The sequence below is a fragment of the Tympanuchus pallidicinctus genome, unplaced genomic scaffold, assembly GCF_026119805.1.
Source record: "Tympanuchus pallidicinctus isolate F22 unplaced genomic scaffold, pur_lepc_1.0 scaffold1, whole genome shotgun sequence".
In the NCBI taxonomy this organism is placed as follows: domain Eukaryota; kingdom Metazoa; phylum Chordata; class Aves; order Galliformes; family Phasianidae; genus Tympanuchus; species Tympanuchus pallidicinctus.
The window spans coordinates 63,388,024-63,414,878 of NW_026294618.1; the positions used below are offsets into that span (position 1 = coordinate 63,388,024).

The 26,855-nt window shown below is 37.7% G+C and overlaps 1 protein-coding gene across 5 annotated transcripts in view; it reads right to left on the reverse strand.

Moving 5' to 3' along the window:
• The window catches only part of GRM1 (glutamate metabotropic receptor 1), a 182,722-nt gene that overhangs the window by 119,810 nt on the left and 36,057 nt on the right, over positions 1-26,855 (reverse strand). For all 5 annotated transcript variants that reach the window (XM_052670886.1, XM_052670902.1, XM_052670919.1 and 2 more), the window contains exon 3: positions 20,093-20,342. In XM_052670886.1, coding sequence (XP_052526846.1) covers positions 20,093-20,342 — 250 coding nt within the window. The remainder of the gene's footprint in view (positions 1-20,092; positions 20,343-26,855) is intronic.

Sequence of the window (26,855 nt, forward strand, 5' to 3'; positions counted from 1 at the left end):
TTACACGAGTGATTTGCTCGAGGTCACAAAATAGAAACAATAGTGATAACTCAGCATTCACTTCCTATGAAACTTCAGGACAACTCTTCCCTAAACTGAAAACACACAGTTCCCAATCTGCAATCTGAAAAACTGGTCAAAGAAAAGTAGTGATACAGTTCTAAACCCTCTCAGGAAAAATAGGCCAATAATGTAGCACACATCCTGGTACAGCTAGAGTCATTGAAGGTTACTGCTTCCAAAGGTGCTGGAAGGAAAAACAATGAACAGGTGTTTGTGCTGATGGGGATAACAGTGAAATCCAATACGGGTTTTTTCTGTTCTCTTAGTAACCCTTACACAATGATTTTTCACTTCCACTTTTAGTGACCCTAAATGTTCTGAAAGTCAGCTATGCTACAAATGCCAAGCTGTGATTCAAAAATTTTTCCTGGGTAGTGCAAAGGCACTCTACAACAAAATTCAGGATTCAAACAGTGTCTCATAACTTGGTTTCACAGAGCAGAGTACACAGGAAACACCGACCATGTCAGAAATATCTTTCAAGACATTAGAATCCACAGAGCTTGAACATAATCATAAAGATCAGTCTTTAAAGCAATTATATTCCAAAATATTAAAAGGTTTTTTTTTTAAAAAGTTCATCTGATTGCATGTGCTCCCCATTGTCTACTTAAATGTTACATCTGCCATAAATGAAATACCTGCCAGACGACTGAGACCTAAAATTTGTCTTCATGAAGCAAACATGCATTTAGCCATGCATTTCACTTTGTCATAACCATAATTAACAATTCTGAGGCTGCACTCCCAGCACAACGCTGCAATCCTCCCCCACCCATACACACTGACAAGCCAAATACATTATCTAGGCTCAGCAAATCTTGCATCAGCTCCTGCTTACACATAATGGTCTGGTGAAAACTAAAAGAAGCAGCAACTGATGTGAAATAATCACAGTTGTGGAAGAAACTGATAGTTACCTAAACCTCTGTGTTTAAGACTCCTGACAGGCTCATTCCACTATTAGAACGTGCTAATTAGTATACATTCTCTGGCTTTCTCCATGATACCCTTGTCAGCATGGGGGGGGAGAGGGGGAGAAAGAAGTTGAAAATAAGTGTTAATTCACCTTATAAATTAACACATACTCATTGGGAAGGTGGGCATTTGACTATCTTCATAACACTTAAAAACAACAACAAAAAAAACCTAACCTTGTAGTTGCATGTGAAATTAGCAGCCAATTAGAAGCTCGCATTAAACATCACATCTCTAACATGCTTATGATCAAGATTTATTTTGCTGCAAGTATGGAGAACGTCAGCTGGAAATCAAGGAAGCGCTTAGTGAGACTTTGTGAATTCCAAAAGAGAATAGAGATGTCTGGTGAAAGACAAAGAAAGAAGGGATGGGAGAAAGGAAATTCTTGCTGTTTAGCCACAAGTCCTGAAAAATGCAGTAACAATAACTGTTAGATTTTGGTGTTTCTTTCACGACAGTATTCCTGGTGCTGTGTATCCAGGTACCAGAATATTTCTGGATCCTTCTCATAACTGTTAAGATTCTCACTTAGAGCATGACATTTACAGGAGACTTTTGAAAGAGCTAAGCACATAGAGAAAAGTCTAGCTTTACTTAATGATGAACAGCTCTGAAATCTTTCCTGCACAGCTAAAATCCTGACCAGTGTTGACACTGTTTAAATGGAAAAAAAAAATGATAGCTTTCCTCTTCAAAGAAGAGCAGAATTATTCTGAAGTATTTCTGAGCCAGACATATGTGTCAAGTAAATCAAAGAACACCCTGCAGAGAATCCCAATGCTGGGCAAGGGAACCTTGCGAGGGGATGTGGGACCTGTGTAGGTTCTATGAGGCCAGTGCCTCAGCCACTGACACTGAAAGGATATCAACAGTTTGTATACAAGTTGCTGTTTGAAATATACTATTATATACACAGTCTGTGAGATATTTTCAGTATCAAAGAAAAAAAAAAAACCATCAGATGTTCAATGTTTTCCAGACTTACAATGGTGAAATTCTAAAATGATAGGAACAACCAGAAAGAGTCGCTGCTAATATGGAGATGACACTGATGATATGCTGCCTTTGCTGCAAATATCACCCTTTGTTCTTCAGAGTAAAGGGCTGCTATTTACTTGTTTGTTGCTGCCAAGGTTCAGTTTTTCTTGTAGGTCAGGACAGAAGATTAGGTAATTACACCCTTTATGACAGAAAGTCACTGATTCGTATCTTCCTTTGTATCAGAATATATCTGCCTTTCATTAATTGCATCAAGTATGCACAGCCTGTATGCCGGTGTAAACAGAAAGTATATCATCTAATTTTCTAATACAAACAAATTCAGGAAATTAGTCATACTTTCAATTGATAACATAGGACACTGTTCCGTTAAGTAATTTGAAATGTGCATTCATATCACAACTGATTGTCAACATGAATCCAAATTACTTTTCTATTACCACAAATGTGAAATTAGTTCTCAACTCTATTATCTATAAAAAATTCATTGTAAATCTAGGTACTTTTGTCTCCCTAAAATAGCTCTATGAAAGCCAGTATGAAACACCTCGGACTTTTCAAATAAACATAGTGAATTGAAGAGGCTTAGACTACCACAGTTACAAATTTTATACCCATTGTTTGAGAAGCATAAGGACGACTCTAGTTTTTAAACACGTCAGTCATTCAGTGCCACTCAACAGAAACCATAAATCAAAAAAAGAGTCCAGAGGTATCAAAGAAAGGCCAGAAGAGCCTCCAATGTTGTTGACTCTCGTTATGGTCAGAGACTAGTCCAATTTCTGAATCAGTATCCTTGGGCCAGTGGTCCTCACACCAACAGCTGCAAGCAAAAAAACCTCACTCTAGACAATTCAGGCTCTATTTTTCCTATTATTACCAGTTTCAACTTCTTTTTCAGAGATTCCAATATATAACTTCATCTCCTGGAGACTCTTTTGTCTTCAGAAACAAAATACTCCCATCTCACAAGTAAATCCAATATTACTCAGGAGAAAAATGTCTCAGTATCATAAATCTTTTTGTTTCTGTACTGGTAAAAAACTTCTGTGACGCTATAGATATGATAAAAAAGGTGTGTGAATTGCACACATTCATCTTTAACTGAGACAGGGGAGTTTTAGATATTAGGAGGAAGTTTTTCCACACGGGGTGGTGATGCACTGGAACAGGTTGCCCAAGGAGGTTGTGGATGCCCCATCCCTGGAGGCATTCAAAGCCAGGCTGGATGTGGCTCTGGGCAGCCTGATCATGTGGTTGGCAATCCTGGGTCCTTTTTTTAACCCAGGCCATTCTATGATTCTATGATCTTCTCCAACATTAAACTTGTTTTTTGAAGGGACATAAAAATGTGGATAATATGAAGAATAAGGCTGGAGAAATGATGAAAAAGAACGTGGCTGCACCGAGTACTTTGCTAACAGAAATGTATATGCTTACTAAAAAATGTTTTGATGCACATTCTCTCCTCCTTTCAAATTATCATTAGGCTTTCCGCCACAAAATATACTCTGGAAACACATAGAAAAACTGAAAGTTCAATGAACTTACCCTCAAAAAAAATCCAAAAAACAAACAGTTCTTAGAACACAAGACAAGAAAGAACTTAAAATCTTAAATATACCATATGCTGAGTAAATAAAGAAAAATGAAATACAACATATGTTCTGCTAGTCATGAAAGACAACAGATGTCAGCATTATGAGATGTGATTACATAGATATTATAGGAGAAAAGAAAATGGTAGACCAAAGTCAAATTCTGCCTTGAAAATCATAAAAAAATTGCATACTTACTACAAAAAATGTTGCCTCATTTACATGAATTCATAAATCAATTCATAAATACAATTTTGAATTACTGTGTAGTATGCATACTTAGTTATCTTTGAATGTATAAAACAATGAGCCTATATCTAAGAAAATTCATTTTATGTTATACAATGATTACAAATGTCTATCAGCTTTTGGATCAAGCTGATTTTCTGATCTTCATGACTGAAGAATGTCTAAGCTCATTTCTTGTTTCTGAATTTTCTTCCCTTCTGTGTTTTCCAGTCATCTTTAACTAACATGATTTCCCAGAACAATATCCCTCAGCATTGTATTTTAATTTTCAAAAAAAAGAAAAAGAATTCAGCATTATAGAAGACAACAAACATGAACTGACCATTCAGAAAAAATAGAAATTGAATCAATTTCCCTTTAAATGTTTCAAAATTCCAACACTAGTACATCCAGTCTTTAGGGGGCCAAATACTAAGCATGAGCAGCTTCACAGCATCAGAACCTCCAGGAAGGAACCACTCTAACTTAATTATAGATTATATAACTTATATAATTATAATTATATAACTCAATTATAGATACTATAGTCTGAATTAATTCAAATATTGCTATCATAAGGCAAAAATTAGACCAACGGGGATACTAGCTTTGCCTGTCAACAATCTCCACAGATTTCCATTTTGCAGTGGCTGTAATCATTTCAAAACGGCTGTGAATCAACATGGAAGTTTAGTATGCAGGGTGCAGGTTTATCAAGCTGTATTTTGTACAGCGAGGCTACAGAGAGAAAGACAGGCAGTTGTAACACAGGAGTCCTACATGAAGTAGAATACAAGAAGCTGAAGGAAAAAAAGTTTGTAATGTAGAAATGAGTCAGGAAACAAGTGAAAAATAACCACACTGACAGAGTATGCAAACAGACAACACAAGAAAGTAAAACTGAATATGGAAACATTCAGGGAAATGAAAGACTTGGTATGTTGCTTAATAGCCTTTTAAAAATAAAGTTACACAGAATAAGAACATTGCTTCTGCTTCCCTATGGACAGCGCCAGTAAGAAATGCAGGAATAGATGTGGGAAACCCACCTGGGAGAAATAATCATATTTCTCAGAAGACTTTGTTAACCTAGAATAAGCAAAACTGCACTAAAAAGTGACCTTCCAGCTCACATTTGCATCTCTAGGCCCCCTTTTCTACCAGAGGGTGGGAAGAAATGAGGTTCTTGCCTCCTCACTGAGGAAATTTCCCCCCTTCTCAGCAGATGCATGCAGAATGCTTCCCCACACAGACAGAAGTTTTTTATGAAAACCTGCTTCACTCCTGTTCTGTAAACATCTTCAAACCTCCATGTCTGATACAGAAATCAGAGACTAGATTTTCTTTTGCTGAACCTTGGGCATGTTTCTTCACTAACCAGTGGAGCGCAAGCAGGGGGACATGGATGGACAACCACCCCTTAGGGATCAGCTCTAATAGCTGTAGGGAGCTCGTGACTGCCATCCATGCTCAGTCACTACTGGAAAAAGGCAACTTTTAACAGAAGGACTGTGAGCCTGAGCAACTTCCTCTGGGTCCATCCTCTCTCTGATAGAGTGCTGTACATATCTTGATGATTTTCTTTTGCAATGCATGTTGGCAGATACTTGCTAGGGATTTTTATTTATTTATTTTTTAAGAGTTATGCATTGCGTTCTTCTCATGCATATATTTTTATGAGTATTGATGAGAGAAACCAGCAATGAAGTATTATACACTAGAGTCTACATCCTCAGGCTAATCTCAACAGCACTACATTTTACAGAGACAGAAAACACCCTTTTGCCATCTGAGCCAAGGCACTGGATGCAGCTTTTACCCCAGAGGGTTTGGATGTCTTCTAGATAGGTTTGTCATGGATCACTGAGCTCCTTAAGGATAAAGAAAAAGCTGACCTTCACTAAGGATTTTGAAGCTATGTCACTCTTCTGTGGGGAGCCAATGCAAATAGAAGATGATAGATTTGATGTGTCCATGGTAACCTGCACTGCTGAAGAAGTGCGTTTCAGTGTCCCACACTTCTAAGGACTTGAATCTATATGATTATGGCGTGCTGCAATAGTTCACAAAGAAAAAAAAAAAATCAAAGGTTTGTATTACTATTATTATCCATGAGAAGAGAATGGAGTCTCAGACTACCGAAAATGGTGGAAGATTTTGGTATGTGGAACCATTATCAACAGGTAGTTTTAATAATGCTTTTTAAATTCAAAGAAACTGATGAATAATACATCTGCTAGAAATTACACTTGTGGGGAGATCATAATTATTCACCAACTTGGAAAGCATGGAGGGTTAAATATTATGACAATTTATTTTGACATTCTCTAGAAGAAATAATTTCAATATTTTCAAAACAAGAACATTCAGACTTTCTATTTTGAAATAGCATATTTGTTTTGAAATTGACAACATTGTTCGGGATTTAACAAAAACATTTCAGGTTGGCAAAGAATAATTTTTCTTCCTGCTGGGAAAAGAAAACAAACTATTAAACTCATTGAAAGTTGTTTCAGCTTGTCATTACAAGCACTTCCTCCAGAACGCTTAGTTCAGCCACTAAACTTTCACAAAGGGAAAGTATATCACTCCTACTGCTGTTTGACAAAATAAAACAAATCCAGAAACTAGGGATGTACAGATTTCAAAGATTATAACTCTGTGGCTTCTTTCCCTCTGACAACTATCCTTCTGCCATGGAAATTGATTTCCTATATTGTAAAACCGAGGTAAGCAGATGCAGACCACCTAGAGTAGTGTACAGCCACTTCTCCCACAGTACACCTGCCCCTGTCATTTACCTCCCTGTGTGCTCTGTAACAATGAGACTCCATCTCCTTTAAGAGTTACATAAATCGCTACATACTTCACAGGAGAATTTCAGCTGCACTATAAGGCTCCTTCTGCTTCTCTGACTGAAAATGTCACAGTTTCATTTAATTGAATCACATAGCTATTATAGTATACTACTATACTAGTATACTAAATTACGCACAACATAAGATAATACAGTCCATACAACAGTGTTGTATTTTTATGTCAAATTAATTTATTCTTAATGCCTCCACTACTTCAGCTTTTTAACAGACTCAGGCATTAACAATGTATGAAGCTTTTTCTAAAGGCTGCCAGGAGCAGAGCACTAGAGAATCTGGGCAAGTATTAGGAAGATACACAAAGCTCTCCTATACCTATGGAGGTATAAAAGTGATTTGGGGTTAACACAAGAAGTAAATTTTAATCTGGTAAAACAGTGGGCAGTTAAACTGTGACTCTTAGATGGTGTTGATGATAAGTTCTGCAGGGAAATTGCAATCTCAAAGTCATGGACTATATGGAGCTCTGGATATTACAACTGACTCAAAAATAGTTTTCTCTGACTCTGACATAAGGAAGACCTGAGATTTTTAGAAGAAGAGGTAGATTGTGTTCTCCAGCTCTCATTGACTCAAGCCAGGCAAAGGAGGAGGAGGCCAAGGTAGTTCTTGATCACTCTGCAGTCCCTGTTTTTGAAGCTCTGCCAGAGAAACTGAAGCTTTACTTAGTCTCCTCATGCAGTCTGAAAGAAACACACCACTTTGAAATAGACACTTTCCTTTCCACACTCCTAGCATAAATCCTTCCAGGGTCATCAGGACAAGTGGCATAGCTGGCTGCACTGATCCTGAACCTTCCCTCACTGAGGCAGTTGTCTTCAAGCCAACTCATAATGGAGATTTAAAGAGTACATAAAAATGTATCCTAATTCTGCAGAAAATACCTGTTTTAAACAGATCACAGAAAAAGAACAAAAAACAAAAACCGTAATAAAAATACTAACAGAAAACCCCACTCTTCTGCTTGGTATTTGATATTTGCTATATATTCCTTCTCAAGTTATTTTTGGTTGAGATGCATGTAAGGACCAGAAAAACAGTTGTGGTCTGAGGTTCCTGCTGTGCATGGCACTGTGCGCTGACCTAAAAGATTGTCCCTTTCCCATAGCATCTGTAGCCTGCAGAACCTTAGAAACAGCACAAACTTTTGTAAGATTAAACATGACGTTATGTCTAACAATGAAAATGAAACTCGGTAGACTCCTATTCTCTCTCCAACTAGTAAAACTTGATTTAAATTAAAAGCTAACAAATGTAAAGTACACTGAAGACATACTTTTATATTCAGACTAATGCATGGAACTCATGGACATCACTAAGTTTTTGTGTAAATAGCCTGGAAGATCCAAACAAGAATCAAGCTTTAGCAAACAGGCACAACATCTGTATTTTCCATACCGAGGATGAAAATTACAAGGAATGTCAATCATCCAACTTGAAACAAATCAGCCAGCCAGCAAATACTCTCAGTAAATGTTTCTTCACAGAGGAAAAAGAAACAGAAATGAAAGATCTTTCTTTGAATCGCACACGCTGAATATTCACCGCTAATAAAAATAGTCCTAGAAGACATGGACAATTTTAACAGGTGAGCACTGTTAATCAGAAAGTTATTCTCAGTTCACACTCATTTCAGTAGCACTGCTCTCCAGATGAATGCATGAAAACTTTCATCCCTCAGACCTGCAGAGCTGTAGCAAGAAAAGAAGGAAGCATTCTTCTATTGAATCCTGATGGATTAAGTGTCCAGTGCTTTCTCTAATTTGGAATCATGATTGTGCTTCCATTACACAGAAGAGCAATTTACAGACACTTGGTTTCTTTCATTTGTCTAACATGTCTCAGCTGTCATCAGAATAACAAAGCATGCCTGAAACCAAAATCCTATAACTCACTGTCATCTTCCTATTTACAAATTACTGTAACTCATTCTTTCCCACTTCCACATTTTATGTGCTTTATTCCCTAAGAACATATATTTTCTTTCTCACATTTTATTACCACCTCTTCCTCAGTCTAGTTTCTATGATTCTATGTTCTACAATTGCTGTTATGATTCTAATTCTTAACCCTGCTGGAATGGCAGATTGTGCAATTACTCAAGTTTATACTTTTCACCTAAGAAGTTTTCCGACAAACCTACTGGGAAATTGGAAAAAGGGAATCAGTCATATTTCAACAACAGAGCTCCAGAGAGAATTTATTTTTCTCTCTTCTATTCTCATGCTTAGCAGAGAAGCATTGCCAAGTTTCACAAAGGCTTTAAACTCTCCATTCCCATTTTGAGTTCATTTAACATACTTCATAGTCACACTGCTGAGACAAATTCATTTGAAATACATGCAGGTTAATGCATCTAATTTCATATTCTAGGTGTTTTGGTCTTGGCACTGGCCCTCACAGTGGCATTTTCAGCAGCCTGCAGTATCTAATTCATTTACATTATATCACCTCTCATTGAGTCCTCGCATTCACTGTTTGTGCTGAAGACGATCAACTACCAGCTTGCAAAACTGCCTAGTCTTCCCAATTACCCATTGCCTATCCTCTTATGATAAAATTTTATTATATGTGTGAGACCAGATTGAAGTCACTCACTACATAGAATTTCAGGTCTGTAAATGCAGTTGTGGTTAAAAAGGCAAAGCTCTGTCCTATATTTTTTCATAGCAACAGTGATACAAAGTCCTAAGAAGAACAGCTGGAAAAAAAAGACTTTGGTCTTACATAGCTGCAAAGCTGCATACTCCTTTCTATTTTCTTTAAACTCCTGACTGCTCATATAGGCACAAACAAAAACAGTGCACATCAATCCTAAACTATAGCATTGTATGAGATTTCCAAGTAAGGATGTCTAACATAGGATATGAACAAATAGATAGGGCAGATGAGTTGTCAAATCAATTTCTTCTGCAAGTGTCACAGAATATGGGTAGGATTTTCAAGAGCAGATTTTGCTCATCTCTATTCCTGATGCAAAAAAAGAAAAAAGCTAAAACTCCTCCTGGCTTTGCAGAAAGCTATGACAACAGTGCAGAATTTTTACTTCCAAAAATAAGTCCCATAATGGTTTCGGGTGTTGACGAGTTCAGGATTTAATTGGCAGGGAAGTCTCAAGATTCAGGCAAATGTAGTTAGGAGGAATAAGAATGGATGAAAACACAAGGAACAAAATGCAGCACACAGCAAATAACCAAAGAATGTGAAGAATATAAAACAGTAAGGAGAGGCAAAGAAAAATGTATATTCAGATATTTATTAGGGGAAAAAGAGAGAAAAAAATTAGAGATCTCAGATTTCCCATCAGAAATAGCATCTTACAATGATTCAGCCTGCTGTGAGAAATCAGAAATGATAAAGCCACATTTCAGGTTGTCATTCCTGCATACAGAAGTGCTTAAATCAGACCTATTATGCAGTTTTCCTAATCCTCATGTTAACATGCAAGAGCTGATATACAGCATCTTCTTAGTGATGCGTTCATTGGATTGAAATCAAAGAATTCAGTGTTATTTTTAAGCAGAAAAATAACACAAGCTATTTTTTTTATTTTTTTTCTACTATATATTTTTTATCTACTATATATTTTTTCTACTAAACAACAGAATACATTTTTCTTTATTAACTTAATCTTGCTCTAGTTTGTAATTAGTTTAGTATTGTATCCCTTCAGTCTATTATCCAAAGAGGGACAGGAGAAAAAAAGGAACTAACACCCCCATACAATAAACACAGCTAAATCACTAGCATGGAAAATAACTGCATGAGCCCTAGGTACCAAAGCTTACCCACAAATAGCACATAGTGAATTATGCATACGGTTTAAAACCAGTTGAAATAAGTGCCAGGTCAGTTATCAGACAACAGTGAATTTGAAAGTCTTTGAAACAAAATTCTCTCCTCAATTCTCCCTCTCCAAAGCACAACTAACTGAACAAAGTCACAGATAGTAATGACTGAAGCTAAATGTGGGCAAGCGTTGGCCAGCTCAGCAGAACTGGAGTCTTTCAGTCCTACATCAAAACAGATGGTTGCTGCTGAAGATGCAATTGTAACGTGCAAGTCAGCTTTCAATCTGAAGCAAGTTCTTGACATCATTTTTGGTCCTAAAGCAATACCATATCAGGGAAACAGAAGGGATTTGTCTTGAAAGTTTCAGCAGAAAAACAACAGACTAAGTATCACTGTGGGTCAGCTGCCTGCCTACAACCCTTGCATGATCTGAAGATTCCACTTCATGTGTTCCTACCAGTGCCTCCCTTTGGACAGCTTCTGCAAGTGCTGATGTCGGGCACATTTTCCAGTCTTGGAAAGATACCGAGATCTGTCCTGCAAAGTCATAAGGTTGAGGACATTCATATAAGGAAAAGGAAAAATGAACAGAAATCAGGAAATATGCACCGTGCTGCTTATTCTACCTTCTCTTTCAGATGTATCTCTATCTGAGCACTGAAACAACACCAGAATTAAACAACAGAAATTCCAAAGTTCACGCTCAAGGTCTTCTTTTAACTACCGTGATTAAAATTACAACTGCTTCATTTCTTAACCATCTTAAAGAATCCCAGACTTACAGAGACACACTTGAAAAACATCTGGCCTCTAGCAAATTATGCAAAGATCTTTGATGTAACATTATTCTGTATCACTCACTCCCACAGAAGTACAAAATATTCTTCCAGGTGAGCAGCAACAATTCAGCTACTGATTCCTATATGTGTCTGGTAAAACATACTTCAATAAATAAACCATCAACATCATACTGTACTGTGTATTAACTCAGTGTTTCTAATGTCCATATTAATTCACATGCAAAATGCAAACATGGAAGTGTTGCACTTTATCAGCACTGGAAGACTTCGCTGAAAATTTAAAGGTAAATATCTGCCTTTGCATTTTGTTGGACGTCGCTAGTATAGGTAATTCTCCTCAGAATCCATCCAAAAAACAACTTGGAACCAATGATTCAGGACTTATCTTTCCTTTGCTAAGCAGAAAGCATGAACCATTAAAGAATAGTTTAAGTTTTTACCCTAAGTATGGAAACAAGATTTTTTTCCCCCCACGAGTTTTACTATCATCAATATTAAGTCTCACATTTTGGGCCACCCTTCAAGATACTTGACTGTTAAGTAAACCATAGTCTTATACTTAATTCATCATCATTATCACCAAGCAGCAACCATAAAATGATTACTAATGAACTTTAAATGCAAGCTACAGGGAAACTCAAATCAAATGTGGTTCTGTTGTAATATAGTTCTACTTTTATTGAAGCTTGACGTGCAATTTGATTATTTTAAAGTAGACTGATGTTATTTTAGATTAGAGGATAAACAAAATGGTTGTCCATATTCTTCCTGTATCATGGAACATTTTCATCCACATTGATTGTAAAAGATATTCGCAGTTAGCAGGTGCTAGCCTGCAATTGCTAACTGAATCATGATGCAATAAGGAATAAAACTTGGAGTGACTGACATGTGCTGAAGTTCTAGACTTCAAAATTAGGAATGGACCCTAATACCAATCTTGATAATGTTTGAAAATGGGCTGACACTGCTGTCTGGCACTCGCTTAACTGACAATATTTTTCCTTATCTGTCAACATCAGTTGCAGTTTGAAAGTATTTGATGATTAAAAATGAGTGATTTTTGTGTTTTAAGGAAGTTGCCTGAACTTTAATCCACACAATCTGCACGACTTATTAAATACAGTCTCACACTAACTAGAGCATCAACAGTAACAACAGTTTCATTAGTAAAAATTATTCTGAATATCTTTGACCTTAGAGGCACCTGACAGATGACTTAGTCCTCTACCTACAGTAAACAGTGCGAAAAGTGAACCTGTTGTTGCTTAAATGACTGTCTTCCTATTTGCCGGCATCCCACTTGTCTAGTTTCATTTGCTTTAGGCTTTCTAATCACTAGTAGTTTTCTGACTCAGACTGCAGTCCAAATAAAATGAGCACATTGCAATCCAGTGGTTTGGATTCCATTATATTTATTTTGCTATGTTGGACTACTACCAGTTTTCTGAACATCATAGCTCACGGCAAGTTGGCAAAAAACACCAGCACGAGCAACACTATTGTATCTACTATTTTTACCAGACTTATAAGGTCCAGATCTATCCGTAGACAAGCTAGACTAGCACAAGACAGTTTTTTTTCCCCATTGCCAGCATACTGTTGGACATTACTTCTCTCCAATCACCTCCTTAAAAAATGCTAGTTATATTTTTTGCCCCTGCGAAACTCCTCAAATCATTTGGGAGGAGTAGATATTCTAATTGATTTTTCATGAACTTCGGGCAGCCCTTGTCATTAAAAAAAAAAAAAAAAAATACTGCCTTGGAATACAGCATACTTCTAGCTACTCTAACTTTTAAGAATGTTAACATGATTAGATGGTCATCACTGTGAAAAACTTCCTGATCCAGAACAATATAATCACAACCACTCTGTAAGTTAATGTCTAAGTCACTTGCACCAGAGATTCTCCTGGAAGGAAGAAACAGTCTTCTTAGTCAGATAACAAAAGTGATACTGGTGATATTTTGTAATATTTGTTATTTCAGAACTGAGTGAAATAGAGAGCTATCCATCATCACGCTTTTGGCAGTACAGCGCCACGTAGACTGTGGCCAGCAGTTAAATACCCACCTGCAGCCACTTGCCACCTCTCTCTCTCTCTCCTTTTCGGGGTAGAAAATAGGATAAAATAATCTCCTGGTATGAGATAAATTCAGGGAGGCTGCTTAACGGTTATCATCACAGGAAAAACATAATAAACATAGCAAATCAATTCAATTTATTGCCAGTTTAAATAGATCTGGATAGTGGGAAGCAAAGATAGCAGCTAAAACATGTTCCTTGGTGATAGTCTATTTTCATCAATAATTTACACAGCTATCTCTGAGGGGATATCTTTTCACCACTCCCTAAGATCCACTTCCAAAACTGTTGATTATTGTCTCTTACTATTTTATTTTTTAATTCCCTGTCCCATAGTGAGGGATACCAGCTTTCCTAACTATTTTCTTAATTCCTGATGGTCATCCCCAGTGTCTCAGCATCAGTGCAACCAAGCTGAAAGTCATTCACCTGCGTGGCAGAAGTAATGTTTCCATGTACCTTAAAGTTAATTAAAGTTAATTCAGGGTTAGGGACCAGGTGATTTCTCACTGTTAGATAGCTTCTGTCATTTTCTCTTCTCACTTTCTTGCTAAAGGACAAGCTTCCTAATTATACACTCCCTCCTTTTCCTTCCCTGATGGATAGTATGGACCTATTAATCTCTGCTTCCAGTTTTCCTATTGACTACTGGAGCAATTGATGTAGGTAGGGTTTGGGTCTATATCTTAACAGTGGCACTCTCAGATGTTGGAGCCCTTCTTCTCTGTTCCTGTGATGGAGCTGAAAGATGACTCAACAAGAACAAATCAAGTCCTAAGTGCTTTGAATTACTATGTCTCAGTGGGCTATGCAAGGCATCCTTGTGACAACAGTGCCCCAATGCAATGGGATTACATGTCTGCTCACACATACAGCTGCATCCTATCAGTGGTAGTGACTGCCCCAGGCACTTGCTCAAATCTACCTACCTTGACATCCAGGTATTGACTGCCTCAGGGCACATTTCTCTTCTGACTCACCAACAAGTTGTTTACTTTAAAATCAGGTCAATGAAATCAGATTTCATACACTCAAGAAAAAGCCAACAGAAGTCAGATAACGAGGCCAAAGAACTTGCATAAGGATGCACAAAAACCCTGTGAGCTCATGCAACAAAGCTAGGATGCCACTGCCAGAGGCAAAGAGGAAGGTGTAATCCCTCATTCTCTCCACATTATACCTCAGCCAGCAAAGGAATATCATCTGCCAGGGACATACGCCAACCCAAGTACATGGCCATTGTTTTTATTGAAATGTTCACAGGCACAATGAAATAGAATGATAAGCAGCACAGAAAAGATCCAAAAGCAGCTGTTGACAAGCCCTACATCTAATATACAGTAAATCAAGCAAGCTCTGTGACCAGAAGAGAAGTATGGCCATTAACGATAGCTACAGCATACTCACATCCAAACTGCTGTTTTCTCAGGCCACACCTTTGGCATAAAAAAATGACCCAGACCAACAGACAAATATTCAGCAATTCTAAATCACTTTGCCAACAAGACAGAGAGAAAATGAGAGGAGAGAAACTTATGGATAAAAATAATGAGTTTAAGAGGGAAAGTATAAACTGCACGTATAAGCAAAGCAAAAAGAGGAATTAATTTCTCCCCATAGACAGGCAGACCTCCAGCCACTTCCTGAAAAGCAGGATCTCTCAGCACATGTAATAATTCCTTCAGAAAACTAGCACCATAACCATGTTCTCCCACCCCCCACCCCCCCATTATCTTTTTGCTGCACTTTTATCACTGAACATGTCACATGAAATAAAACATCCCTTTGATCAGTTTGGGAGGGAGAAATCTTTGATGCTGCGTAAGCACTGTTCAGCAACATTCAAAACATTTGTGTTGTGTTATCCAAACAGTTTTAGCCAAAAATGTAGAGTATGGCTCCATAAAGGCTCCATCCCCACTAGTTCCAACAATGTAGCAATGATAGCATTGTTGCGAAGTCCTAGCCTGTAGCAAGTGAAGATATGCTCAAATGTGGCAGCCATGGGCACAGAAATCAATAAAATAATCTGCTTAACCATGGAAGGCCTCAAGTAGGCAGGGATCCCCAGCAAGATGCCCTCATCTCTACTGCCAATTCGTAAATACAGTCTGGGAGGGGGTGGACCATGGCTCCACTCCTTCCAGTCACTCAGGTGCATTGTATGTACTTGATCTCCCCTGGGTTGACCCTGCCCTCCCACCAGGTGCTCAATCACTGCTTCAAGCCATGACTTAGCATTTGTGCTACATACAGTATGTCCATAAGTGATATCTGATTGTATAATCAATGAATATACAAATGTAATAATTACAAAATATACAAGAGAGTTTGTCTAAGCAGGTTATTATACCAAAAAGAACAGATAGAGGGCTTACCCTTGTCCTGGGCTCGCTAGAAAACTCCAAAAGGAGAGATTTCCAGAAAGAGATCCTTCCCCACTGGTAGTCAGCTCTTAAATGGGTCTAGGAGAGGTGGAGCCAGACTCCACCCATTCCAGCAGCACAGGTGAATTGCCTTCACCTGTGCTCCCATGGCTGATTCATTGCTTGCCTCAGGTGAGCTGATAGATTACATTTTTTCAGAGGATGCATATGCTTGCCCAAGAAACCAGAAAAAATTTTTTTTTCCTAGTTGTCTCTGTCTTTTATGAAATACAGAAACCAAATTTATTTATTTACCATTTATCTTCACTTATACATCCCTAGATTTTCCTTAATCACTAGTGCCATGTGACCATAACACTTATTTTTCCCTGCTAAACATGAATATTTCAAATATTTCAGAAAGCATGAAGTTTAATGTCAAAAACACCATTATTAATATTGGAAGGTAGTCAAACAAAATATCTGCACACTATGCACCTGAAAACCTTCATCACTCTGTGCTAAAAGAGCTTTATTAGGTAGGAAAAAAAGTTGATTTGTCCCTCTGAAAACACACTAGGTTGACAGCAGTAACACCAGTTGCATCTTCTCTGTCTAGCACCCAAATTTTCCACCACTCTACCAAAACACAGAATTCGTGGTTGGGCAACAGTCTACAAAGAAATACTAATGAAGACCATAACACATTAGAAAGACTACAGAAGTAAAACAGTACTTATTCTACTACCAGATTTTACACTGAAAAGTAGAACATACATTAGTGTATCTGTTCTCTCTCTAAATTCTGTAAATATTCTGTAAATATATGATCCTCATATATTTACAAACTATTTCGTGTAGGAATTTAAGAAATTTTCAAACCACAGAAGTGAGTTCTCATATCCAAAAGTTTATATATCATGACAATTCTCTACTGATCTCAGAGTAACCTCTTAATCTTCAGGGATTTGTTTGAATCTTTCATTTGCTTTGCACAACCCTCAAAATGCTGACAATTAAGTTGCATGCCTTGACTTGGCACATCATTTCAGAAGCCATACAGAAGTTTGATCCATCTTGCAAGATTCTCACAAAACCTAATTTATGCTTATTAAGTAGTATAAAACCTAGTAGCCTGTGTTAACATAATTAGCAGCATGATGCTAAACATCTTTCTACATAGTCACTTTACAAAACTAATCATTGTTAAAAGAGCTATTGCCTGAATTTCCTTAAGAGTGCGGCTTATTCTCTTAATACACTTTTTGCCCTTGGTTACTCTAATACTATTACAACCACTGGTTTTAAACAAAGCCATTCTGATTTTCTCTTTTTCCATTAGATTATTAGTTTAGTTTTTAATTGCTTTTATTTAGATGATCAGTGTTTCGTTGCTTTTAAAGCTTCATGATCCTTAATTTTATATTTTGTTTTTTCTTACTGGAATCTCCACTACATTTGGACACTGTATCAATTTCAGAATCCTTTGCTACTTTCCCTGAGGCAAGATTATAACCTTTTCACCTGTCCTATCTCACACTAGCTTCCTCCAGAAACAGGAATTGACCTTCTCACTAACATTACAGATTCTCACTTCCAGTAGCAAAGTAGATTGAATTTCTTGTCAGATCTTCAATCTGAGTTTGGGAACACTTGCTTATGTATGGCACAAATAGGATCCTGACTCCATGCCTGAGAAGTGTATGCCTCCACAGTGTAACAGTCTAGTCTTGGCTCAGTGCAATCCTCGATAATTCCCATTGTATGATTCCCAAATTAAACTGAAGTTAGATTTTTCTCACAGCTCTCCTTTATGTTATATTTAGTTGAGCTAGGCTAGTGCTGGTCTGCTTTGATCAATAGCAATATTGAAGAATTCACAGGAAAACACTATTTAGCCAGGTGTCCTTTTTGTAAAGGCTTCTTCTTTCCAGTGAGTCAGAGCAAACTGTGGAGTTGATACAGCGCAGCTGATAATAAACCTATGAGTAAATTAAAGGCTTTGTTTAGGCCCACTATTGCAAAAAAATCTTAATTTCACATTCAGTCCTGCTTCCGTCAATAAGAAGAATGCTCTTTAAAGGCTTTTGGGCTTTTTTGCTTAGTTAGAAACTTAAATAAAAATGACTAAACTGCATGTCAGAGCAATGTTAATGCATGCTTCAGCTCCTGTTTGTATACAGATGACCAAATTCAAAGCATTGCAGTTTCACTGTAACTTGTGAATAAGTTTGCTAGATTTGCCATTTTTTAAAATCACTTAAGACAATTCAAATAATTTTTTTTTTCCTTTTAGTTCTACATGCACTTTAAAACATGTGCAAGTCCTATAATATTTTTTAATTCAGCCAGCTATTGGGCACAACCCAATCTACAGCAACAGTCAATGTTTTATAACCAGATCACCCCACCCATCCCCAAAAATGGTTCACTCATACTCAATCACCAGCATAAAATAAGAATGCATGGAAACCTGCCTGAAAAATGTGCTGTGATTTCCAAAGAAATTCAGTTATTAACATTTTATAGTTGAGAGATCCTGACAAGTTCAGAATAATGCTGTTGGGCAAACTCTGAGCAATCAAAACAGTATCATAATATATGGTGTAAAGGCTTAAAGTCAGACTTTGAAGATAAAGTTTTTCACATATTATCCATGGATAAGAGAATCAAATAAATAGCCTAATAAGAAACTAAGATTTATACTACAGATGTTTTGGTGCTTTCTGTACAAGACTCATTTCCTTTAGCTCTTTGTATGGCCAGTTATCAGAGGAAGTACTGAAATCAGGTGAGTAATAAGACACTACTACAAAGCAGTAATACATTAATGCAATATACTGCCTAAAGCTACCAGGATATTTACAAAATGACCAGAGATGCTGTGATCCAAACTAATTTTATTATAGATGACTTTTTCAATTCACTGGAAAAAAAGAACCCAACATATGAAGAATGAAATGATGTATTATTTGTTTCAAATGATGTATAGTGAATGTGACAGATGAAAGGTATATGCACAGTTCTAAAATAGAGCATGATTTTCAGTACTTTGTTTCATTTTAATATCTATGGCTTCCAAATGTGCCATATCTTGTCTACACATACTTCTAGAAAGAAATGCAGCCTCTGCTCCAAGTTGATTGTCATCAAATATTACCAACAAAAAAAAGTAGTGATGGAAAGAGAATCATTGATTGTCATAGGAAGATTACTTAGGCAAAGTAAGTTGTACAAACTGTGGGCTTTGAGGGATGCAGACAGGAAAATACTAATATTGCATCACAGAGCTAAAGCGAGCATTCCAGACACAGCCCTGACAGAAAAGCTATAGGGAGAGAAAGGAACAAAACAAAGTTTTATAGATAAGAACAAACACAGAATAAAAAGAAAACAAAAGCAAAGTAGGTAAAGAGATGACTCTCAAAGGCCTTAAAGGAATTATGTTTAAACAATAGATTAGAGAGAAACAGAATAGGGAGAATAAAACAGCCATTATCAATCTAACAGGCAAGACAGAAAATGTCATCCTTCATCATCAGAACAAGATTCATTGAAATAGAAAACCAAACATAAACACACTAAAAATCAAGGTTAAATATAAGAAGCCTCAAAATAAGAATCATCAAAAAGGAATGAGGATAGATCACATCCATAGTTCAGTGAACATCTAAAAAAAATCTAAAATTCTAGATGAAATAAGTCTATCTTTTCAATACATAGTAGCACTGTTTATTCCAGTAACATAACTGCACACATATATACTGACTTGGCTGGCTGCAAGTTTGATGCTTAAAATTCTGTGCAATAATATCCTAGCTCTCAATAGCGAAGATAAGAATAAAGTGTAAAATCAAGAATCACAAGACTGACAACAGTTCAAGCAATCTAAACCATTTGATAATTTACAGTTTTAAATTATCAGGGAACATTCAATCTCTCCTTAGTAGTGTCATGTGCCACACTTCCAGATCACATTCTGAAATCAAGATTCTTCATTCTATTTTTTTTCTTTAAAAATGTGTAAGAAATACTCCTCTAGAGTACATAAAAACACAAAAACACTGATGTCATATCGGTAAAAAAAAACAGGCAATAATTAACACTAACTTCAGCAAAAGATAACACTACCAATTAAATTGTCACATAACTTATTTTCTCTACCATCTTCTCACTTCTTTTCATTCATTAGAAAAGTAAATACTGAAATGATGGGTAGCCTGAATCACACCGTTCTGAAGCGAAAGGACTGCTTTCAGGATTAGAAGAAGGGATGCAATGAAATCCACTTACAGCCTTACCTTCCAATTAGCAGGAACTCCCCAAGCACTCCCAGACGTCTCATGGCAATGAGGATCCCCCTCACCGTCATGCCCTCACAGAAGCAAACCACCACTCTAGCCTTGGGTAATCTTTCTCGCAGCTTGCGGAGCAGGCGGTCAAAGCTCTTCTCCCCAGCATTGCTATAGATCTTGTCAGAATGAGCAATGCAGAGACCCTCTTGGGCAGCCAGCTCTTTGAAGGCCTCCATTCCGCTTTCCCCATAATTTCCTGTTTTAAAAGGAAAGAAAAAAAAAAACAGTTGACATTATATAACGCATTTGACCAATTAAGAAAGAGAGGGTAGTATGGTGAGAAAGGAATAGTTTTCCTTAGAATTTAGCTAGTATCTGCAGAAAGAACAAAAGAGTCTCAAAGTAATCATATTCAGTGGAGCAATAAAATAACTGTGTATTTCTAGTTCCTAACTGACCTGGGGGCTGCAGATTTCTTTCCTTACAACGATTTACCAGTGAGTATCAAAGGCAAACAAGGTAGAGAAGTAGAAAGACGGGCAAAGACAGCTCAGACAGTAGTTTTATTAGTTCCAAGTTTTATTAACAGTTCTTCGGTAATTATCACAGTTGTTCTATTCTAGAAAGACAGTTAGAGAAAAAGAAGATTTCATTCTAAGCTGTTCTGTAACCCACACTGTCCCTGTTAGTAAAATTACGGAATGGATCATCATCTCACGGAACGGTTTAGATTGGAGGGGACTTTAGAGATCGTCCAGTTCCAACCCCTTGCCACATGCAGGGCTGCCACCCACCAGATCAGGCTGCCCAGGGCCCCATCCAGCCTGGCCATGAATAACTCCAGGTTTGGGGCATCCACAGTCTCTCTGAGTTGTCTGTTCCTACACTTCATCATCTTCTGACTAAAGAATTTCTTCATAACATCTAACCTAAATCTCCTTTCTTTTAGTTTCAGATCACTCCCCCTTGCCCTATCACTTTCAGACTGTGTAAAGTCAGTGCCTCTCCTGGTAAGCTCCCTACAGGTACTGGAAGGCCACAGTGAGGTCTTAATGAAGCCTTCTCTTCCCAAAACTAAACCAGTCCAACACACTCCAGTTTTCTTCTTAGGAGAGGTGCTCCAGCCCTTTGTTAATTTCTGTGGCTCTCCTCTGGACCTGCTCCAACAGCTCCACATACTTCCCGTACTGAGGGTCCCAGGCTTGGACACAGGACTTCAGATGGGGCCTCACAAAGGCAGAGTAGAAAGGGACAATCATCTCCCTCTCTATACTGATCACCCCTCTTTTAATGCACAAAAGTGAATGAAAGATTAATGTTAACTTAAAATGTCCTAGTCTGATAGAATTTTAAAAGCCACGTGCAATAGCCTGACCAAGCAGTGTTAAGGAGAGTCAAAATTTAGGTCTGATGTTTCTCTTGGAATAAACTTTATCTGCAAGACCTTCCAAAATTTCTCTTCCTAATAGAGAAATATTTGAACTTTATGGTTCAGACAATATCAAATCTGATTCTAAAGTGTTTTGTATTCATACATTTTGGAAGCTCTATAGCAGCTCTGTAAAACTCAAACTGCCTTCAGCTGAGTGCAATCTTAGATTTTCTTTGAATATTTTATATATGCCACGAGCACAAGATTTGTGATGCCTATCAATCAAGGAAGAGGAACAGATGGATTACAATAAATTGTCTATTAAGAGTAACAAGAAATTATACAAAAAAAGAAAAGCATAAATTTTATGCTATCCAGATCCATAGTACATTTACTAAATTTCTTGAGAGAGTAACATCAGATATGTAGAGTATTTCTAGACACAGCCCTTTTCAAACCTGGGGTAGCTGAAGAGATGCAACTCTCCTCTTTGTAGAGACATTTTCAAATGGCAAATTGGAATGAGGAGAACTCCTAAACCAGCCTAAATTCCTTCATCCCAAAAAAAAAAAAAATACAGCAACTCAAAAGGCACAGCAACCAGGAAGAAAAACAAAAAAAATCAGCAAGAAACTGTTCAGGCATTCTTTTAAAAAAATCAAGAAAATAAGTGCATTTTTCTAGATATCTTCATCACTTGCAGCAAACAAGACAAACTGCAGTTTCATGTAGTCATACTTATGACGTAGATCCAAACCTTCCACACTTGATGTCAGAAACCCCTCAAGTTCCACAGCCTTTTGCACTTAACTGTCCTAGTTTCTTACAAATTTGCAGCACAGCAATATGGCCTCTTTTCCAATCTGTTACTCAATGACAGATACAGCAAGCAAATCAGTCTGCTCTGCTGCCTGTCAACCAGACGTATTCTAGAACAGGAGCAAGGCCCTGGCTGTGCGTGAGTGTGTGGAAAGGACTGGAAGAGCCGTGCCCAGTGGGAATGTATCAAGCAGCCCCATACTGCCAGGCCCACCCCATGATCTCACACTTGTGTTAATGCTTCATGTAGGGTTTGCTGCTGCAGAAGCTCAGAGGAGAAGCTGTAAAGACATTTGCATTTAAGTGTAATACATAGGTCACCGTCACCAAGGGATTTTCTCCTGGACCTGAGGCTGGACAATTTGAACTACAGCACCATCTTAGGTCACAATCTGCAGCAGGACAGCCTTGTTGCTGACTTGCCATAAGCAAGCACTCCATGGTTCAGAAGGAAATTGGAATATATTTTCCAGCTTCACATGGAACCTTATGCAACATGTAAACTCACTGAAAATCAATGGGATTCATCCTGAACTAACATCTTACCTCAAAGGAGCCCCTGGAGTGAGTTGTCTTAGATGTTTTGGAAATGCACATTAAAAATATAGTATGCTTTCTACCTGAATTAATATCATCCTAAATATATGGTTAGGAAGGGAATTTTTCATATATTATAATCAACACAATCTGCTGTAACTGAAGTAAATTATTAAAAAAGAAATCTCCTTGCAACACTTTTTCCCAGATTTAATATAGATGGAATTAGAATTACTTCAAACCTGCAGCCACACCTGTTTTAGAAGTAAAAAAGCCCACCAAAACTAAGCTGAGAGAAAGTTGGATTGTTGCCTATAAATTCAATAAAAGCAATTAAGAGCCTAGCAGGTATAAAAGCTAATTAAAATCAAGAACAACATTAACAGATCAAATAAGCAAAGAAAAAAAAAAAACAAAATTTGAGGCTGAAAATGAAAACTTTCTAACCCTTATATGAAGTAGTGAAGCAGCTTTCCAAAAGCAGTACAAGAAAAGAAATCTTATTTTAGAATGGAGGTGGGTAAGCTCACAAGAGCATTATATAACATAGATGTCTGCAGCAGCCAGAGATGAGACATGATGACCCAGGAGGTCCCCTTCAAAGCCTGTTTCCTGCAATCCCAAAGCAAAACAGTACTCTGCATACCTTCTTCTCCCCCAGCAGAAAAGATTAGGAGAAAAACAGGCACGTGACAGATAGGAGATACACTGATCAGTGCATTGAGCTACTGGAGTAAGCACCGTGTAAGGACATATATAAAATAGAAATCACTAATTCTGTGTGACAGCTAAGCACACATCCATCTGTACCATCTTGCTAGGTATATCCACATCAATCAACATGTACAACAGCTGAGAGGGGAAAAGGTAATGAAAGTAATCTGCATAAAATGAAAGGCAGTGAAAAATTACAGCAGGATCAACAATTTCAGATGGACACCGAGCTGCAAACCATTTTTGCTTTGAAGTAACAGTTGAAGATCCAAACTCACTTGTAACAGCCTTTTTGTTACAAGGATAATAAAAACTTCAGTATTTCCCGGGTTATCTATTTCTTACCTTGAGATCACAAAAAATTTTCATTTTTATCTTGTTGCAATTGGATAGATCAATGCGGTGGAAAAGGCATTGCAACAAAGGTGCGATGACAGAAGAACTGATACAATAAAAAGGTGCTTTAAAGGAAGGGAAGATTGCTCACTCATACCAGAAGATTCCAGGTTCACAGGGGAAAGCTTCACCAAAGAGGAATCTCCAGAAAGAAAGCCTTCCCCAGTAGCACTCAACTCCTAAATGAAACCAAAAAGAGGTGCAGCCAGGCTCCCCCCCCTTCCAGTCACACAACTGAATTATCTTCACCTGTGCTTCCAGGGCTGACCAGGTCCTTTCCCCAGGTGCTCAATCAGTGGTTCAGGCCCTGATTCAACAGTTCCCACACAGACCTGTACTCAAAAGCTAGTTGGGCCAGTAACATACTTCAAGCCTCATAGTAACTCACTAATTTTTAATAAATTTGTTGTTTTTATCACTTTTAACAACTAAATAAGCAGACAAACAAATCAAAGCTTCGCTCAACTTGTATCCTGTTCAGAAAATCAGACATTCACCCTTCATGCTTTAGTGCTTTTATACAGCTCAGTAAATTCTTGTCCTATCACAGCTGCAGTTTTTCTAATAGTTTCTTTCATGGCACTGATCTCTCAGTGCCAAAGACAGCTTTGCTTCAGGACTCAAAGAATCCAACTTTAGGCCATTTCTGCTGAGGGAGCCCTGTATTTGAAGACACTGAAGAGGGATGCACACAATGGGAATTGTTCTAACTCACTGCATTCCATGCATTTGAATAATAGAAATATTGAGATGTTGCATTGGTAAAAAAATGAAGATGTCACCTTGATGAACAGAAGACATTTTCAAGCATATACTTAACACCAGACTTGTATAACACTTGGAAACACAGTACCCCCAAACTACTTCAAAAATCTAGCCTCATAAATTGCTCCTTTGAAGACAGTATTGTGTTTGTGTCACAGCTGACAAAGGAAGTTGAACTATTTGCTTTTATTAGCACTTCAGCAGTGTGGAGAGCAGAGCCCAGGAGCTCTATCTAAAACATTTATACTGTTCCTATTACAGTTGTTTGGCGATTTTAATTCCATCCTGTTTGTCAAGAGAACCATTTATGCCTCATTTATGAGATGAGGAGAAAACATAGCCTCAGCAACTAGATGCTTATGAGAATCCTGGAAATTGTCTTTTTGAGGGATGAATAGAGCAGCTGTACAGTTCTTCAGCCACATGACCAAGTGATGACTTTCCAGGGCATCCAGAGCATCCTGTATAATCCAATGGCTGATTTCATTCAAGGATAGGAATTCTTTGTGGAGCAGCATGAGAATACACGAACTACTTGCATCTGTGCTGCAGAAAGCATCCTGTTGAAACCCATAAGCTAGCATCTGATCTTAAAAAGAATATCTTAAAAGACCATCACAATGCTCAAGTGGAAGATTATGTAAGACTCTTCCCCTCTTTGCTTTCAGGATTAATAAGCATAACTTCATTCTTAGTGATCCCTGCAACACCACCTTTAAATATACTCCCGGAAAACAGAAAAAGAAGGAAAAAAACCCACAAACGACTATACATGGAAGAATGCCCCAAATGTACTTAAATAGCAAAAGACGAGATTTTTCACCCACATGGACTGTGAGCAACGCCTTCAGGAGATGTGTGCTATTGGCAGCTTATTGGCCCACATTTATTCCTCTCAACCGTAGCAGTAACCACAATTTAACTTAAAGGTGAATAAAACAGCAACAAGCATACCCTGCAAACATACGGTGAAGGAAGTGCACCAATTAGAACCACAAAATCTAGTTTCACTGCAGGGTTTTACCTGCAGACAGACCAGAGGCCAGTCATATCACAGGAAAGTCTCTGCTCACATAAGTAAGCCAGAAACTATTCTCCATCCTCTTCTTTCCCCTCTGATTTATGCTCTGTTTTCTTATTTGTCCCTAGCTTGTAGATACACTGCCCAAGGTATGGAGTTCATTTCAACGTTTCAGCAAAAAGCACTATAAAAACAACTTTTCCTCAGCTGATCAATGGCTGTTTGGCAGAGAGAAAACAAGATGGCTGCATGACTTAACAGCAAGGAATATCTACTCAAAATCTTCTCCACTCCAAAGACAGATTATCTGTGAAGAGTAAAGCAAGGACAAGACGTAATTATTAAGTAGCTTTCTGACTTGTTCCAACAACTGGTTTTGTTAAAAAAAAAAAATGGTGTTGTTAAATATGACACTGCATAGTTTTCAAAGACAAGCACGGCAAGACCAGAAGGTTTTGAACCATACATCAAACTTGGCACTTCCCTCTCCCCCCCACCCATTTTTGTCAATTACAAAATCCTTTACTTCCCTTAACTATCAGCAAATCTGTGAATAGGAAGAGTTAATGAGTAAAAGGTTGAGATGTCTCATTTAAATTTGTTTCCTATCAGTCAAATCTGGACTAAAGTCCACTGAAAACTAAAATGAAAAAATTCAACTTACAGTCTGGGAACTTATAAGTCCTCAGTTAACTCAGCTGACAAGCCGTCGCTCTAATCTGCAGGAATTCAACTTCTCACACCTGTTTATCCACACCTTTGATCTATGTAATTAAAAATAAATGTCAAAGTCCCAAGCTGTTTCATCAGTGCAGTAGATGGGCTAAAAAAAAAAAAACACTTAAGAAATGGGACTGCCCAGCTGCTTTATTTTTGTACCTCCCATACACCTGCCAACAGCATACTCCTACCTTCTTCCGGAGGAGTGAAAAACCAGCCTGCTGGCACAGGGCTTTCAGAAGAATTGAGCTGACATAGGCCCTCCCCTCTGCCAGACTTTCCTGTTGGTGAGCAAAGGTTAAAGATGAAACACTTCCATGTTTCCCTACAAAATCTCTTTCAAGGTTAAAGCTGCAGATGCCAGGAAATGTTGAATTTTTCAAGTTATCATTATTCCAAATAGGATTTATCTTTGTCTTTTCACT